Consider the following 19194-nt stretch of genomic DNA (forward strand, 5'->3'; position numbering starts at 1 on the left):
CCCACCCAGCGAGGGTGAGGAGGGATTTCAAAGTCTCTGATCAGCGCGTCTGCTCGATTCCACGTTGTGTCTTAATCTAACTTACCCCGGAAGGGACTCACCTCTCATAACGTTTTCCCCCTAGCGACGGGCCCCGCCCCCTCTTCTCGTGACACACTACCATGGCAACGGCTGGTCACTTTTAACACACTAAACGTCCGTTTCTATCGATGTCAAACTCTCCCCGTAGCTCTGACCAAACCTGTCTTCCACCAGTGCTTATCAGTGTTTATGTTAACAAGCTGCCGACGACCTCGGAGCCCATGGCTCTATTAGAACTGGCTTCCCAGTCTAACTTGAAAACACACACCACTAAATACTGTCCTCGTCTGAGATCTAATAGCAGATGCTGTCACCCACCGATATATACATTATATACACATTGAAAAACATAGATTCCTTCAATAGGGATGACCGTAGATCCATGCCAAGTCTCTATGCACCCATTGAGACATAATACACTGAAAGGAAGATCATAATTGCAAACATTCCTTTAGTATTTTCTGACCTTGCAGTTTTGATGGAAAGGTCTTTACAACCATTGTCTAGACAAGTCAATTCAGTTTCAAGCTTTTAGTAAGGTTTATTAAAGCATGATTATCACATATTCACTTTTAGCAGCAAGACAGCCGAATGGCCTTGGAGTGGTATTAACCTCTTAGCGCCGTCTAATATGGTGCTAGAGGACCAAGGTTTGTCAACAAACCGATGTGTCTTTGTAGAGCTATATCTATACTTTATAGTATTGCTATCTGTCCATTCTCATTGTCACTTGAGTTCATAAACCGTCCCTTCATAATGGCTTAAAGAAAAAAGGTTGTCATTTTATAGCGCCGTGAATATAAGCTTTATCGCAGATTTCGTCTCATATATTTGCTGGAAAGCTACTTATAGAGCTAAAGGCTACTAACGTTATATTCAACGGCATTTCTGTTGTATATATGCTAATGAAATAACACAAAGTGCTTATGATCCGGACTATCCCATAGCATCTATGGATGAAAGGGGGGCGGCGGGGAACGTCGATTAGATTAGTGTCCGTGTAAGTAGCCACATTCACTGATCGAATGCTTGCGTCTCACAACAATGTCTGTTCCGGCTGTAATTTAGGTGAATAAGGTCTTACCGTCAGCCCGTGGGATATCCTACAGCATTTCCCCGTTATCGATCAGCATCTGGTAGATCGATATGTCCATTGGTTGATGATAAATCCCCTTATTCCATGGTGAGATCTGCGATTCGAAACGTGATACACGGTGCATGATGTTGCTTTGGGATCAGAGTAATATGATACTCCGTTGGAGGCTAAACAAAAAAAACATCCACTCGCCCACAATGATACTGCAGTGGAGCGATGGCGCCCCTAAGAGGATCTGGCCGGTATTGCATGTTGCCGAGGGTAGATCTGCAGAGTCGATCGGGGAGTCGATCGGGGATCTTGATCCGGTTATTAATATGGAATAAACAACTTGCCATGGCTATATACGTGCCTCTGGTCCACAACGCATGGATTCGAAACACGTATTTATACGTGGCCGGTCCCAATAGTGTTAAGGATTATTCAAATTTTTTGACCATACCCAAAGTAATTTGAGATTTATTATACTTTATACTTATAGCACCTGCATGAGTCTGGTCTCTTATGAAAGGTAACATTCTAAAGTGTCTTACACAATAAAGGAAAATCACTTTTAGCGCTAATGAAATAGAGTAACAGGTCTGAACTTGAGTTGAACTTGAACTTGTGTACTCACATTATTCTGTAGTGGTTGCAAGATTCCATATTCCAATATTCCAGCATAGAGGCATAGAACTGTGGTTCCATAGCCTGAAGTCTTATGTAGTACAGGTCAAAATTTGATAAAAATCCCTTCAGAAATGGGCCTTTGAGAAACGTCAGACGAAACCGCAAAACCGACGAGAAAAAAAAGCCCTCCAAAATCCATTTCCTCATCCACTGCTGTTCATTCTGAAATGTGATTCACTTCTCGTTTTTGCTTGTCAACTTTCATCTACTTCCTATATTTGCACCCCCCACATGGGGTATCGTTGGAAACCTAAACTCGTTGGCTACAGCGCTGACCAATCATTTTCGCCATCAGCGGATGATTGGCAGTTCTGGAGCGTCTGGAGTCAGGGGTGGTCATTTGACGCGCGGCGTGTAAAAAGACGCTCACCTGACATATCGTCATGTAACTTGAGAACCGAGGCACGGATTTGGTCGAGTGAGATTTGTCTTATCTGTGAATTTATGACAGAACGGAAACCTCTCTGTGTCCTCTCCCAGGCTCCTCGCTGTATGTGCCACAGGCCTGTCTAAACAAAAGCTTCTACGTCACATTCCTATCTTCTCACAGACACTTGTAGAACTTAGCACTACACCTTTAACCTGTTAAGCCCTATTTTATGAAAATCCGCCTAAAAATACATACCTAAGTAAACGGAAGATTGCTCCACTTCTACAAGGGCCATTTGCATGTTCTTGGTATCTAGGGACATCTATGGATATCAGGGAATGTATTCCCAGTATCAGAAATATTGTGTCTGTTACTAGGCTTGAGTAAATTGATGGTGAATAACACCATGCTAAAAATGACCAAACTGCCACTGAGCTCGTTCAGCACCTTCTTCAGATCACGTGTACAAAAGGTCTAAGGCGCAATAGGGCGGCTGGGTGGCGCAGCGGACATTGCGCTCGTCACCAACGCAAGAGACACCGGGTTCGAATCCGGCTGTCTGCGTTGACTCCGGCATGGGCCGGCCGTCATACTAACTCAATTGGCAGAGTTAGCGGGTGGAAGTCGATGGGTGGTAATCTGGACGTTGTGGACAGCGACTCCTACAGGTCGGTTGGGGGACGCCTGCACAGCAGAGACAGGAAATGGCTGGGGTAGTGTGAGCCTCCCACACGTTACACCTCGCCAATGAGAGTCTGCGCTGGCAGGTGAAAAGATGTGACAGGCTGCCTCCTCGTGTATCGGAGGGGACACGTGATGCAAGGCTTCTATCCTCCCTACAACCGGCCAGTGGGGGGCATATGCGAGCAACGTTCAAGACAGGGGAGGGGAGAATTGGCACACGAAAATTGGGATGGGAGGAAAAAAATTGAAAAAGAGGAGAAAAAAGTGGATAAAAAAAGGTCTAAGCAAATGAATAAAGGGAAGATGATTAAATAGAAGGTTTTTATAGATACAGTACTGAATTCTGCCATCCGGACCAAGGCTGAGCCCAAACGTTCAAACGTTCGGACCTTTGTTCGTTACGTTGGCATTCAAATCTTAATTAATGGGTTCGAACCTCTGTTTTAAATATTTTTTTATTTTTATTTATTTATAAATTTTACACTACAAATATATATCAGAATGTGATATATATCAGAATATCACAGTACTATGTTGTGGTTACAATAATTTGAAAGTCACACACGAACACAGGACAACAACAGTCTAGTCAGGATGAGGAGGGGTCACCGTCATACATTATCAGGAAATGAATCAATCATGCGAAAAAGGGAGAGTTGAGTGACTCACACTCACCCGTCTTATTTCATAATACAACGTTTCCGAATGGACGTTTGGATTAAACCAAGTGTATGCAGTGATGCTGAACTTCCCAGCAGAACACAAGTTACTTAACGTTACACAGGTATGTTATGCACGTTAATTAAGCTATGCAGAGCGCAGCCCTTTAGCTTGCTAACATTAAGATAGCAGGAGACGTCGGCCAACAAATATGTTGTTTCAACAAATGTATTCACAAAATGGATTACCATCCAAATGATATTGAAGCCTCCCGTGACCAGTAACTAACAGCAGCAATATGCGCATCTGCGCTACGTTATGCATAAATGTGAGCTATGTGCCTAAAGACAAGACTCGATAGTACTGAACCAGAAAAAATATTTAGGAGCAAATTTTTGCATGATTAAAAACTAAGGTTCGAACGTCCATTCGAAAAGCCCTGGCGAAGTTCGAAGACAGCTCTAATCCACATGCAATTTGGACACATGCAATTTGAAATATTATTATAGAATATAGAATATCAGGCCTATATGACCTTATTGTAGCCATGTTGTACATCTATGGATCAGGCCAAATTTACTCTTTCCAATGGCAGAGTTCAATTTGGATTTAGTATCACCAGGCGTGCAGCAGGAACTGTGAATGAAATCTATTGTACGTACAGTTCCTTTCTTATAATGGATATGGCTCCGCCATTTTGAATCGGTTTGCAACGCGGATTCTTGCTAAACGTTCACAGAATGTAAACAAACGAACTGCAATCTATGCCAATAACGTTCAGTTTTGTGGTAGATAATCCTAAAGAATACGAGAAAATAAATGTATCCACAAGTAATTTGATTGACAGAAGCTGGCATGAGCCGGGTAGGGTAGTTTTTCTAAATTCCGACGCTCATTGAAAGCCCTGTCTTTCCTTCATCATAATGACTACAGCAAAATGGCCACTCGGATATATTTCCGGTCGAAATTCGCCAGCATATGAATACAATTCCTGAACTGATATTTCATTAATAACACTTTAACCTATTGGTAAACAAACGTATTGTTTTAAATATACACTATGACTGTTGTTTTGACCGGATTAGGGTCTTTACTCTTGGCTACATTTGAAAAACAAACGCAACATTAATCCATACAGTCTGTAGACATGGATTTATGACGTGATGTCATCTGCGGTCCGCTGACGGACCGCTCGGGCTAAAAAGATTAAAGTACTTCTGGATTTACAATATAAGTTATATTTCTTTATAGAAACAGATTAAAATACACTTCAGACTGCTAAACCCTGAAGAAACCACTCTATCACTCAAGAATAACTCTACTTGTAGAATAACCTGCCCAAACATAGACAATAGAGAAATACATATATTTATCTAGATAACAAATTTTTTAAAGATTCTCTTCTGAAAAGATCTCTATCTGTGTCCACCATAGGATGCCGCCTTCCTCACTAAGCTGCTGGACTACCTCAACCTGGAGCCCTTCGGCGACGCCCTAGATGTCAACAGCAACGGACCGCCAGCCCCCAGCCAGAAGACAGTAGGGCTGGAGAACGTCCAGAGCCGGACCACCCAGGGCCAGCTCCCCTCGCCTCGCCCGTGGGAGGAGAGGACCGTGGCCGTGCCAGAGGAGGAGGGAGGTGTCGCCCCTCTGGGCACAACAGGCGGCGCGGAGGTGGACTCTGAGGTGGAGAGGTGGATCCAGGGGATCGAGGACTCGGCCCGGACGAAGACCCTGGAGGAGCCGGAGAAGAAGGACATGATGGTGAAGGCGGAGCTTATCCATGTGGGCGTGAAGGAGTTCTCCAGCAGGGGGCAGCACAGACAATTCGGCTACATCATCACAGACTCAGAGTGAGTAGAGTTCTCCAGCAGGGGGCAGCACAGACACTTCGGCTACATCATCACAGACTCAGAGTGAGTAGAGTTCTCCAGCAGTGGGCAGCACAGACACTTCGGTTACATCATCACAGACTCAGAGTGAGTAGAGTTCTCCAGCAGGGGCAGCACAGACACTTCGGTTACAACATCACAGACTCAGAGTTAGTAGAGTTCTCCAGCAGGGGGCAGGACAGACTCTTCGGTTACATCATCACAGACTCAGAGTGAGTACGAGTTCTCCAGCAGGGGGCAGCACAGACACTTCGGCTATCATCACAGACTCATAGTGAGTAGAGTCTCCAGCAGGGGGCAGCACAGACACTTCGGTTACATCATCACAGACTCATAGTGAGTAGAGTTCTCCAGCAGGGGGCAGGACAGACACTTCGGTTACATCATCACAGACTCAGTGAGTTCTCCAGCAGGGGGCAGGACAGACACTTTGGTTACATCATCACAGACTCAGAGTGAGTAGAGTTCTCCAGCAGGGGGCAGGACAGACACTTTGTCTACATCATCACAGACTCGAGTTCAGAATGTGGAATGATTTCATGTCTGATGGAGTGAGTACGCTTCAGATTGTGGAATGACTTCATGCCAGATGGAGTGAGTACGTTTCAGATTGTGGAATGACTTCATGCCAGATGGAGTGAGTATGTTTCAGATTGTGGAATGACTTCATGTCAGATGGCGTGAGTACGCTACAGATTGTAGAATGACTTCATGTCAGATGGAGTGACTAGGCTACACCTCAGATTGTAGTATGACTTCATGCCAGATGGAGTGACTAGGCTACACCTCAGATTGTAGTATGACTTCATGCCAGATGGAGTGACTAGGCTACACCTCAGATTGTAGTATGACTTCATGCCAGATGCAGTAAGTATGCCTCAGATTGTAGAAAGACCATGGGGCGAATTCACAAATGGACAAATAGCTCTGAAACACAGTTTGCTATTCACAAAGCAAGCGCAATCAGCATTGCGTCTCTGTGCGTCGGTGCTATTTGTGGATATTTAAATTCGGTAATATGGGCGGAACATGTTCCGCTTTCTATGCAAATGAGCCTCATCGCAAACACACTCTAATTCACAAAGATCAGCGCTAATTGCCACGTACAATTAAAGCAACCCTATTTACGTCTTCAGAGATTTGGTGGTAACTAAGCGCATTTATAAAGGGGTGTCATTGCCAGCGTCTCAAGCTACAAACGTTTGTGCTGTAATATTCATTGCAAATGTGTGGGGGAAAAGTATGTGCTTTTGTATAGGTGACGGCGGCTACCAACTCCAGCCATGGCTGATGACTCCTGTGTGTAATCCTGCCAACATTGGAGAGATGGTGTACAATCGGGCTCACATCAGAACGTATCAAGTGCACATTTGGCATCTTAAATGCCTGGATCGTAGCGGTGGGGCAATGCTATATAGTTCTGAAGTTTCTGATACAATAAAGAAAGATCGCTTTTAGTGCTAATGAAATAGAGTAACATAGGTCTGAACTTGAGTTGTAGAAAAACTTGTTACTCATGTTTTTCTGTAGTAGTTGCAATATCCAAATATAGTATTTCCAAAAAAAATTGTATGAGCTGGAAAACACCCTGAGCCCATAGCCTGAAGTCTTATGTAGTACATGTCCAAATTTCATTCCGTTCAGAAATGAGTGATTAGGAGCGATTTTGGTCAACTGTGGGGGGGGGGGGGAAGCTCTCCAGTAAACCATTTCTTCATTGACTTCAATTAATTTTTTCTCTTCCAGTTTTCGCTCGTGACTTTTCACCTAGATCCCTGATTTGCTCATCCCCAAGTGGGGTATCATTGGAAAGCCACACTCATTGGCTACAACCCTCTCCAATAAAGGTTGAGATTGCCAAATGATTGACGGAGCTTGTTGCCTGGAAGGGCAACCGACAGGCAACAAATAGGGATTTAATTCTATATATATTATATTAAAAAAATACCCGAGCCGCTAGAGGTCGGCAAAGTGGCGGGTCGCGCCGGTGGGCAAATCGTCTTCAAGAGTTCCCGGGGCCGGGTCGGTGCCAGTTAAGAGGTTAACATTAAATACACTTCAGATTGTAGAATTACTTCATGCATATGTCAGATGGAGTGAGTACACTTCAGAGTGTAGAATTACTTCATAATTTCGACCGCAATGAGACTATTGGCTCTTGGTAATATTGCAGCATGTATTCATGTATTAATTCATGTCTTAATATGGCACGCTGCACAGTTTATTGCATCTCCACTTACTGTTGCTTAAAGGGCCAATCTGTATTCCAAACATATAACAAATGGTTAACACCCTCAAGGGGAGGAATGGAGACATGTTATCATTTTGTAGCTGGTTGCCTAGGCTCTTGATACAAAAACTAACACTAGGCAACATGTTATCTGCGGCTCGGGTCTTTTCCGGGAGGGTCATCAAGGAGAACCTGCCTTTTCTCAGTCCTTGCCCCACAATGGTGGAATGAACTGCCCACCCCAGTTAGGACAGCCGAAACCCATCCAATCTTTCGCCGTCGACTAAAGACGCACTTCTTCAACCATTATCTGAACAAAAAAAATAATAAAAAAATTTAAATATGTCGCTTTGGATAAAAGCGTCAGCTAAATGACTAAATGTAAATGTAAATCTGTCTTTAGCTGTTTGCCTGGGCTCTTGATACAAGGACTAACATTTGACAACATGTTATCAGTCTGTACCTGATTGCCTGGGCTCTTGAAACAAGGACTAACACTAGGCAACATGTTATCATTCTCTAGTTGACTGACTGAGTTCTTGAAACAAGGACTAACACTAGGCAACATGTTATCATTCTCTAGTTGACTGACTGAGTTCTTGATACAACACTAGACAACATGTTGTCATTCTCTTGTTGACTGACTGAGTTCTAGATACAAGGACTAACACTAGGCAAGAGGGAAATATGAATTTTTTTAATATTATATTTGCTATATTTTGTGGTGGTAAAATGTAGGATGGGACGATATGCCCAAAATATCATATCACAATATTTGTCTTACTGTAGATTTGATGGTATTTGAGGGTATTTGACAGTATTTTGTTTTCCAGTGCAAATTACAATGTCATATAACATATAATTTTTTTTACGTTGTTATCTTGTAGTACAGTTGTCATTGTGCCATTTTGACTATTTTAATACATTTACAGTCATACAGTATGCATTTTTTTACGATATTGATATTGATACATTGTGGATGACAGTGTAGTAGAAATCCATGCCTTCCCATGACGGTATACCTTCATATTCGGTATACCTCCCAGCCCTAGTAAAAGGTTTATTTATATCTGTTTGTAAACATTTGAGTGAATCAGAACTATTTTCTGAGTGCATAGTAGTATTTATTGTCCATGCAATTATTGGATGCGATTATTTTACAAAATCTATTACAATCTTTTTTTATTATTATTTACTTAATTATCTGCATTCAACAATACTCTCTTATTATTTTTCTTATATTCTTGCTTACCTGTCTGTTAAGAGAACAATAAGAAAAGCCACCGCCACATTCATCAAGCCGCTCTTAACGTCGAAATCTGTGCATACCCAGGAGATTTGCATGATGAATCCCACTCATTCTTAAACTCAAAAGCGCGTTCGCGCTAAATTCATTTGCATACAGACACGCCCACCATATCCTTATAAGGCGAATGAGGCGGGTGTAAAACAGCAGAGTTTCGCCATCTGATCCCTGTCTGATATATTCAACAGGAAGCGCTTTGCGATCTCAAAATGACACACACACACACGTCTCACGACTTGCGACTCAGTGCATGTGTGTGTGTTCCTGTGGGTCGCTCATCGCATGTGTGTGTGTGTGTTAATCTGATGACAAATAAAGACTTATACTTGTACTTATACGTATACGTACTGTATAGTGCAAAATAAATCGGTCAAAAGTAGGCTTTGTCAATACTGAACGACTGGCTGCGCGCTTGTCAAGAACCAATCGCGGCGCACAGTATACCGATATATATATGCCGCTGATCCATATGCTCTCTCCTTTCAGAGAGAGATGTCATCTCTCTCTGAAATGTGCGTGGCTAAAACTCCGAGTGCGCTCAGAACTTTAGGTGTGGAGCAGAGTTTTGATTGATTGAACATTTTATTAACAGATTGCAGAATTGGTACAATACAGTACAGCTCAATACACACAATTGTTAAGGGGATGCAGACCAGAGAAAGACTTTCGTCTTGTTTACATCAGGGTCCCCCATTTTCAATTCATCATAACATATATGACATACATGACATACAGATAGACAGTACTGCTACATCTTCATCTATACAGAGAAGAGAGGAGAGGAGAGGAGAGGAGAGGAGAGGAGAGGAGAGGAGAGGAGAGGAGAGGAGAGGAGAGGAGAGGAGAGGAGAGGAGGAGAGGAGAGGAGAGGAGAGGAGAGGAGAGGAGAGGAGAGGAGAGGAGAGGAGAGGAGAGGTTGTAAATATGCGTTATATGCGTACGGCCTGGGCAGCCAGCATCTAACTGTTCTAACAGCAATATATAATCCATTTCAGAAGCAGAACGCACGCAATAAGTTATAATAATAATAATAATTATTGAAAAGTTCTGCATGGGTTTATAAAGTCGTATTTGGGGGTACTGTATTTGGGGGCAATTGACCAATGGTTTGCTTTCAACCCATGAACTCCTTCCTCTCTCACCATTTTATATATATATTTTTATTTTATCTACTAAAACTGTATTGTATTATATTGTTTGTTTTGTAAAGTGTCTTTGAGAATTAGGAAAAGCGCTATATAAATCTCATGTATTATTATTATTATGAATGGTATAGGCTTTTTTAAATGTTTCTCATCTGGGTAAGAATTTCTTATTTCGGTAAGAGTGCTCTCGACCACTCTTATAATCTGTTCTTGCCTGAGGAAAAAGCAACAATAAGAAAACTTTGCTGAATCCCAGGTAAGAACAAAATCTGTTATTATATCGCTTCATGCATGAGGCCCATTGTATCTATTATTATGCCAATTTTATGTCTATTTTGTGTCTACATCACTGCTGTGAAGCACTTTGGGCTGCAATTCTTGTATGAAAGGTGCTATAAAAATAATGTTTATATTTATTATTATTATTATTATTATTATTATTATTATTATTATTATTATTATTATTATTATTATTATTATTATTATTATTACAAAACGGCCCATACATGTAAGTATGTGGATTTTATGTAAAGGAATATAGTAGTTTGAAGAGCCTCAGTGTGCAGCGCACCTGGTTACAATAGCAGTGCTGATCGCTCCCAGTGCGTGCAGGTATTACCAAGCTGTATTACAGCTTTAATGATGATACTATGTCAAGAAGGGCAGACAAGCCCACCCACCCCACCCCCCCGCGCGCGCGCGGTCCCCGGCTCAGAAGAGATAAGTTCCTATCGACTGTGTTCTCGCCTGTAGCCCCTCTCTCTCAAATCCCTTCTTGGTGTTGTTATCAAGTCCAGCGTCAGCAGCCCGTCATTCACCTGTTCAGCAGCTCCGCGCTCACAAAGGCCTGATGGGCCCCGTCCCTGGCACCTGATGGCCACACACACACACACACACACACACACACACACACACACACACACACACACACACACACACACACACACACACACACACACACACACACACACACACACACACACACACACACACACACACACACACACATATATATAGACATTTAACACACACACACACACATATAGACATTTAACACACACACACACACACACACACACACACACACACACACACACACACACACACACACACACACACACACACACACACATAGACACATAGACATTTAACACACATAGACATTTAACACGCACACACACACACACACACACACACACACACACACCCATTTAACATACACATACACACATGCACACACCCACACACACACACTCACACATACAGTACATTTTACACATGCTACAATTCAATAGCACAATACAATAGCACATGACACACATAAACTGTTATGGTTTGTAACCGACCCCAATCGCACAACACAAGACAGGTATGAGAGTAAGCCAAAACAGGGCAAATATTTATTATAGAACAAAAAGCGGCACAGTCCCTTTAAGGGAAAACACAAAAACACTAGAGTCAAGGAAAATATGGAAAATGCGGCACTGTGCCTTTAAGAGGCGAACAGGCTAAGGGACTAAGGCTAAGGGACAGGGCCAGGGCTAAATGTCAAGGACCAGGACCAGGGGCACTGGAGAGGGGGAACAGAGGCCCGGAGAGGCGGGCTGGAGACAGGGACAGAGAACAGGGTTAAGGCCTTGGACAGGGCGAGGGCCAGAGCTGCTTACAGGGATGAGGACAGGGTTCCGACGGCGGAGGCCTGGCACGGGGACAGGGGCCCGACGGCGGAGGCCTGGCACGGGAACAGGGGCCCGACGGCGGAGGCCTGGCACGGGGACAGGGGCCCGACGGCGGGGGCCTGGCACGGGAACAGGGGCCCGACAGCGGGGCCTGGCACGGAGATCCGCCTCCTCCTCTTCGGATGCTGCAGACGGGCAGCGCAGAACAAAGGGGGTCCCAGGGGACCGGGATGGGAACACGCCGTCCTCCCGTGGAATACTAGGGAGCGACGACGAGCCTGGGTCCAAGGGGAACGGGATGGGCACACGCCGTCCTCCCGTGGAATACTAGGGAGCGACGACGAGCCTCACCCCCAGGAACGAGGATCACGAAGAGACGCCTTCCTCCCGTGGAATCGGGAGCGATGACGAGCCGGCTTGACGTCTGGAGTGGGAACACTGGAAAACCTCCCGTAGAGAATTAGAGAGCGAAGACGGTGTCCCACTCCAGGCAAACGGCGACAGGTAGTGATGGCTGGCACGTCGTCTCACGCCGGAGACGCGGCTGGTGATGGTAACGTACAGGATGGTAACGTACAGAACTCCATGAACACAGAGTGTACACAGATACAGATACAGAACGAACACAGAGTCCAGAACACAGAACGACCCGACCAGGACTGGAGGGGAGTCTGCAACCTATGTACTCTCCCGAGGTGATTGCAAACTCCCAACAGGTGCGTGAAGGTAGAGGATCAAGGATGTCCAAGGGTGGGGGCTGGTGAAGAGTAGAGGAGAGTAAATCATCGCAAGGGTGGGGGCTGTTGAGGAGAGTAGACAGGGAAAACACAGGAAAAAGGTCCAGGGACAGGCGAATCCTCACATAAACACATAACAACGGTCAGTAGAGATGAGCTAACGGCTGGCTTGCCATAAAATTGGCTGTGTACATTCATGGCCCCCGAGAGGAAGAAACCTATTGATTTTGGTGTCACACACACACACACACACACACACACACACACACACACACACACACACACACACACACACACACACACACACACACACATACACATTTGACGTACCATACACACACACACACATGTACACACACACACATACATTTTATACACAACCACACAGACAATAGCACATGCTATATGCGCATCACACTCAGACATAAACACAATGGCGGCCAGTATGAGATGCCACTGTTTGTCCTTTCGACTTATCACTGAAATTGTTTTCAATACTTGATATTAAACTTTTTTGACAGCTACTTTATTCTATAAAAAATGGTGTGTTGGGGTTAGGGCAGTTACGTCTCTGGCTGGACTGGCGGGGGGTCAGCCCTACAATCGCCAATGTTTGTCACTGAGTGATCAAGACAGACAGAGTGATGAAGTTACACGATTGGTCAGCCGACCGACGACGTCACTGGTAAACACGGAAGTAGGAGTTTCCCTATTGGCCGTTGCTCTTTCAAAATTAATGGGCACAGCAGTCCAGCGTAGAGCAGAGTAGGAGAGAAAACAGCTCTCCGTTAAAGCACCATGAACATCAGGCCCTCTGACAAAACACTCAATACAGAGTCTTAAAACAAGAGACTTCCGCAGATAGATACAGATGAAAGAGGAGGGGGAGTTAACCTCTTAAGGATCGGGCAAAAAAAACTACGTGGCGCAGTGGGCAAGGCGCTCGCAACGAATGCTGGAGACTAGGCTCGAACAGGATGCCTCCTGTTCGAGCCCCGCTCTCCACATTGCTTTCAGTTTAGCTGGTCGTCCACAGTAATACACATTGGCCGTATTACGGGGAGGGAAACTGAAGGGTGGGGATCGGGCGTTGTGGACAGCGACTCCTACAGGTCGGTTGGTGCGCCTGCGCAGTAGAATCAAGAAGCGACGGGGGCGGCTGTTACCTCGAGTATCGGAGGGGACTCGTGCTATGTATGACTTAGTCCACATTGCAGCCGGCTTGTGGGAGGCAAGAAACAACGTTCGAAGAGAGGGGAGGGTTGAATTGGACGATATGGAAAAATTGGGATGGGAGAAAAATTTAAAAATGGGAGAAAAATTGGATAAAAAAAAAGGATAGGGCAAAAAAAGGTAGGCGATACTGCCACCTGGAGAGATTCGATCGTCATTGCAATTCCAACGTAGGCAGATGAGCCAGGGAGACCTAGGGACCACGGCTGAGTGTATAGAACGGGGATCAAAGGAAAAAGATCAAAGGATCAAAACCCGAGAAATCTCGAGTATGGCGCTCAACGCATGGTGGCGAAATCCGACTCGGGTTTGGCGCAGAAAGTGTTAAGAGGTTAACCATGTCATGTGATGTGATGCTACTTCAGTAGACGTTAACAACAAATTTGATTAGATCAAATTAAAATGTATTGTCATTATACAGCACAAGTACAGTACAACGAAAATAAGTTTGGTATCCAACCAGAGTGCAAATGTAACAGTAAAGTGCAACAGTAATATACAATGTACAACTGAGCACTGTATATATAAATTAGTACTACTGAGTAATAGTGCTAATCAGATGTATGTACATAGTTGTAGTATTACTATGTACAGTGATACAGATATAAAGACACTGTGGTAGTTACTGGTAGTTACTGAAATATTACTGGAACCACTACAGAAAATTGCAGATTTTGACATTTAATATTCAGGTATTCACAGTTTAGACACGACCACTGACTAGTGACTATCCTAACAGATCTGCCACAATTTGTAACATTGCCCACACACGGTTCAGCCATATAGGCCTACTAGGTTTTAATGTACCCAAACAACAACCTCACGTTTCATAACCTCTGCCCTCTGTCTGTCTGTGAATAAGGTATCTTGACGAGTAATGGCCAGATTGCCATATGATTGGCAGGAAACATGCATGACCTTTGACCTTGAATACAAGACACTATTGATTTTGGTGACCCCAGGACCTTCCCTCTAGCGCCACCATGAGGTCAATGTGTTGAGATGAGTGTATCTCCCTGCCCGTTAGTCACACAGGTGAGAAGAGAAAACCTATTGATTTTGGTGACCTTTCGTGACCTTTCCTGTAGCACCACCACCATCAAGTGAGAACAAAATATCTCGCAAAATAATGGCTGGGTTGCCATACAATCAGTTCGTCAGGCCAAACTGAAATGTTATGGCCAGATTGCCATTAAAATGTGCTGTGGACATTCATGACCACATGAATATTGATGTTGGTGACCCTGTGACCTTTCCTCTAGCGCCACCATCTGACAAAACGTTGTATTTAAGGGGGCATATTTTCATCCTTTCAACAAGTTCGATTTAACATGTCTTGAGTTTCTTGCTGAAAATAACCACTCAGATTATACATTCTAGCCGCCTCTATACCCCTCAGTGGTGCATACGCCTGTACCATCAAACTACATTCAGATCAAACTGTCTGACTAGACGTTGCAGATCTGATATGACTCAAGATCCAGCAATAGCCTAGCAATCTTACCGTCAAAAATGTCAGAAACATATTTCATTTAAGGTTTATGAGCGAGCTGCCATTGTGTACATGCACATTTCGTCAAGATCTTTTCACACGCATACAAGGTCTAAATGTACCCAGTAAAGTGTAGCGATTGATAATCCTTGGCAGAGGTCTGCACTGTTCTGAGTGCATTTGTTTCTAATTGTAAGTGATGGATAATCCTTTAATTATCATTAAAAAGCCTTGTCAGTTCCTGGTATCTATGGTCGTAATTGATACAGAGTACAAGTATTTTAGCCACGGTGTTCTGGCAGATACCCAATACCGGGCACTTGTGCTTGGTGCACCTCTACCGGCACGTGTCAAGGCCAGAGGGAAGAGGTCACCTTCCTCTCGCAAACTCGTCTCACCCTCCTCTTCCTCCTCCGTCACCCGGCCTGCCCGTCCCGGCTGACAGTGTCCTATATGGTATAGCGGTGTCTGCGTCTTTTGCTGCAGACCCCATGATAGCATGCTTGTTATCCTCATCTCCTTCGCACCCTGCAGTGAGGCAACGCTAACCTGCTTATCTGTCAGCGCCTGACATTGTGGTGGTGGTGGTGGTGGTGGGGGGTTGGGGGAGGAGTGGAAACGAAATGGGGGGATGGGGCTGAAAGAGAGGGAAAGAGAGAGAGACAGAGAGAGAGAGAGAGAGAGAGAGAGAGAGAGAGAGAGAGAGAGAGAGAGAGAGAGAGAGAGAGAGAGAGAGAGAGAGAGAGAGAGAGAGAGAGAGAGAGAGAGAGAGAGAGAGAGAGAGAGAGTAACCCAAGGGGAAAAGTGCTAGCATCAACAACCAAGTCACTCCTGGAGAGCTCCAGTTGTTAGAATTACCGCAGAGGGAGCTGAACGTGTCTGGAATTGCTTTGGCGAATCTTTAACTTTCAAAAGCTCTTGAAAAGTGGAGAAAGAAGAAACCCCCCCTCACGCTCTCTACCTAAAGGCAAACTGCATATGACTCTGAGACAGTGGAGCAGTTAGTCAGAATGAATTGCTGTGAAATGGCTGTCGACACAGAGTTAACCCAGCACCCTATCGGCTAGTGTTCTTTGAGATTTTTTTAATATGGACGATTTTTGTTAGTATATCATTTTTAGCTCGATAGAATCAGGCATCAGGGGACGATGAGAGGCAGACTCCTCCTGGTGCTCCTGTGCTGCCGCTGGGGTCCTAGAATATTTCCAAGGGCCTTGGGGGCAAGAAGGTATAGAACCACTGGTATAGACAGCTATGGAACACTGGGCTAAATCACATCTAACAACAAATATCTTCTCAAATGGGGGTCCCAGGGACAACAAATGGGGGTCCACTGCCTTTTCCTCTTCAATATGGGGGCCCTTGGCATGGAAACAGTTTTAGTGCGTACTTCTGGCTTTAGTCTGCTGATGTACACATACAGTAGATTTACTTTACTAATGCAGATGCCTGGATATGTTCATTGGTCACTAAAAAAAATTAATTCTGTGCTACAAATTGTCTTTTGAAGTCAGAAGGAAGATAATATACCTGCATATAACCCCATACTTGCTTGTACACCTGCACATAACCCATAGCGCTGTATGATAGAATGTAAAATAATGCTGTATATACCATATATATACTGTGATGAGCCTGGTGGTGTTCAGACTCGTCACGGTTAAAAAACAAACAAATTCAATTGTCCACACAAGTGCAATATCAATCAATAATAATATATTATAGAATCAAGGCAGAATATAGTCCGATGGGCAAATAGAATGGTCGTAATACAGTCCGAGGTCCAAACCACAAAACAGGCTCTCATACAGAAAAAGGATTATTCAATACTCAGAGTAGTCGTCCGGTCCAGGGTCAGTACACAAGGGGGTTTCTCAGCCAGTCTAGGGTCCAGTACACAATGAACACCTTCTCGCCTTCACCTCTCCTCTCACTACCTCTCACCTCGCAAAACTCCGTAAACAAACAATCTCTTTCTCTCAATACTCGCTCCTACCTCACCTCCTCTCAACTCAACTCTATCTGTCCTAGTGTATTATAGTGTGTGTGTCTGGTGTGTGTGCATGTGGGATGTCATCGTTCGGGTTGCCGGGGGACAGATCTCCCCAGACAGGCTTGTCCTCGTCGTGGAGTGATGAATCCTCTCCTCCGCTGTCGACCGGTGGACCGTTGTTCTCTGCTGGGCCGGCGGTGGGCTCCCCCTCGTTGGTGTCCTTGCTGACAGGGCTGGAGTCTTCCTCTGTTAGGGGGTTGGTAGAAGCCTGGGGGTCCACCTCGTGTACCCGCACATCTGGGTCCTTTGTGCCCGGGCTCTGGTCGGCGTGGTGGTGGACACTGTTCTGGGGGGACAGCGTCATTCGGCCGCCAAACTCTCCCACAGCGGTCGTAACAATGCACAGTCGGTTCCGATTAATACTGCTAGTGGGAGGTTTTCTACTACCCCCACGGTTGTCATACATTTTCCCCGGGTGGAGGTTAGTTCGATGGTGGCGGTCGGATATTGTCTAGTCTCCCCATGTACACATGTGACTTGCACTGTTTTTCCCAGGAGGGCCCCGTCCACCAACTCTGGTTTTACTAGTGTCACCGTGCTCCCTGAGTCTAACAGTGCGGTTGTGTCGTGGTTATTAGCTCTTACTGATGTGAGAGTGGACACGTTTGTGTCTTCCGCCCAACAGGCAAGTGCACACGTCGGGACAGGTGTGGTTCAGCTGCAGAGGGCATCGATACGTCATTTTTATATGGACAGTCTCTGGAAAATGGCCCTCCTCGCCACAATTGAAACACCTTCTTCTGTCATTATACATTACAGGTTGTCTGAAGAGGGTGCAGGGTTGAGGTAATGGGGTGATTTCTGGAATTTCCCCAAGGGGATCAATAAAGGAATATCTTATCTTATCTTGATTCGAGTCTCTTACCCGTCTCCTTCAGCCGGTTGGCAGGTCCGGTTTTCGTGCTACTACTCTTCTGGTATAGCGATTCCGCCGCTTGATACACCTCCATTCCCTCTACGACCTCGTCGAAACATGTGGGCTTTGTTTGGCTGATGGTCTTACGTGCGTCGGCAGGTAGGGCACGTAAATATCTGTCCATTGCCATCCGTTCGATTGGTGAAATGTTCCGGGGCTCTGCTAATAGCCAGTTGTTTGCTAGCCGTAACAATCTCTGGAGGACAAGGTCCTGTCATATGCCCAATCATGATACCGCTGGGATTGAGTCAGAAATGTAATTCCCGAACAACGCAGTATTTCTTTTTTCAGAAACTCATACGTCTTATCCGCCAGTCTGGGCTAGTCCGGATAAGAATGGTGCCAACAAACTAACCCATTGTTCTGCTGGCCAGTTCTCTTGTTCAGCGGTGCGTTCAAACGCCGACAAATAACTTTCAATGTCGTCCTTCGCTATTCAGTTTGACCAGAAAACGTCCGGGGTTAATATTGTTCATCTGCCTCTCCTCTCTGTGGGTCTCTGCGTGATGGAATGAATCGAGCGCTTCCTGTCTCCATTTCTCCGCAGTTTCCCGAGTTTCACTCAGAATCGCATCATGGCGTGCCTGAGCGCCTTGCATCGCTTCCTCATGGCGCTTCTGATTCACCCGTTGCTGTGACTCGAACCCACTCCTGGAACAATGCCGTAACATCGACTGGATTCGCCATTGCTCCTGTGTTTTTGTTTGAATTTCTTTTGTTTTTAAACCAAAGAACGCTGCTCGCATCCTCCATCAAATGTGACAAGCCTGGTGGTGGTGGTGTTCAGACTCGTCACGTTTCAAAAACAAACTAATTCCACACAAGTGCAATATCAATCAATAAGAATATTTATTAAATCAAGGCAGAATATAGTCCGATGGGCAAATAGAATGGTCGTAATACATTCCGAGGTCCAAAACACAAATCAGGCTCTCGTACAGAAAAAGGATT

General features: G+C 44.9%; 1 protein-coding gene across 1 annotated transcript in view; it reads left to right on the forward strand.

Annotated features, from left to right (window-relative positions):
* The window catches only part of ptprn2 (protein tyrosine phosphatase receptor type N2), a gene marked incomplete at its 5' end in the record, with an annotated part of 334392 nt that overhangs the window by 131478 nt on the left and 183720 nt on the right, over positions 1-19194 (forward strand). Inside the window, 2 exon segments of the mRNA XM_084325818.1 lie at positions 2327-2349; positions 4995-5413. Coding sequence (XP_084181944.1) covers positions 2327-2349; positions 4995-5413 — 442 coding nt within the window.

This window comes from Notolepis coatsorum (genome assembly GCF_963971535.1).
Source record: "Notolepis coatsorum genome assembly, chromosome: 12".
NCBI lineage: Eukaryota > Metazoa > Chordata > Actinopteri > Aulopiformes > Paralepididae > Notolepis > Notolepis coatsorum.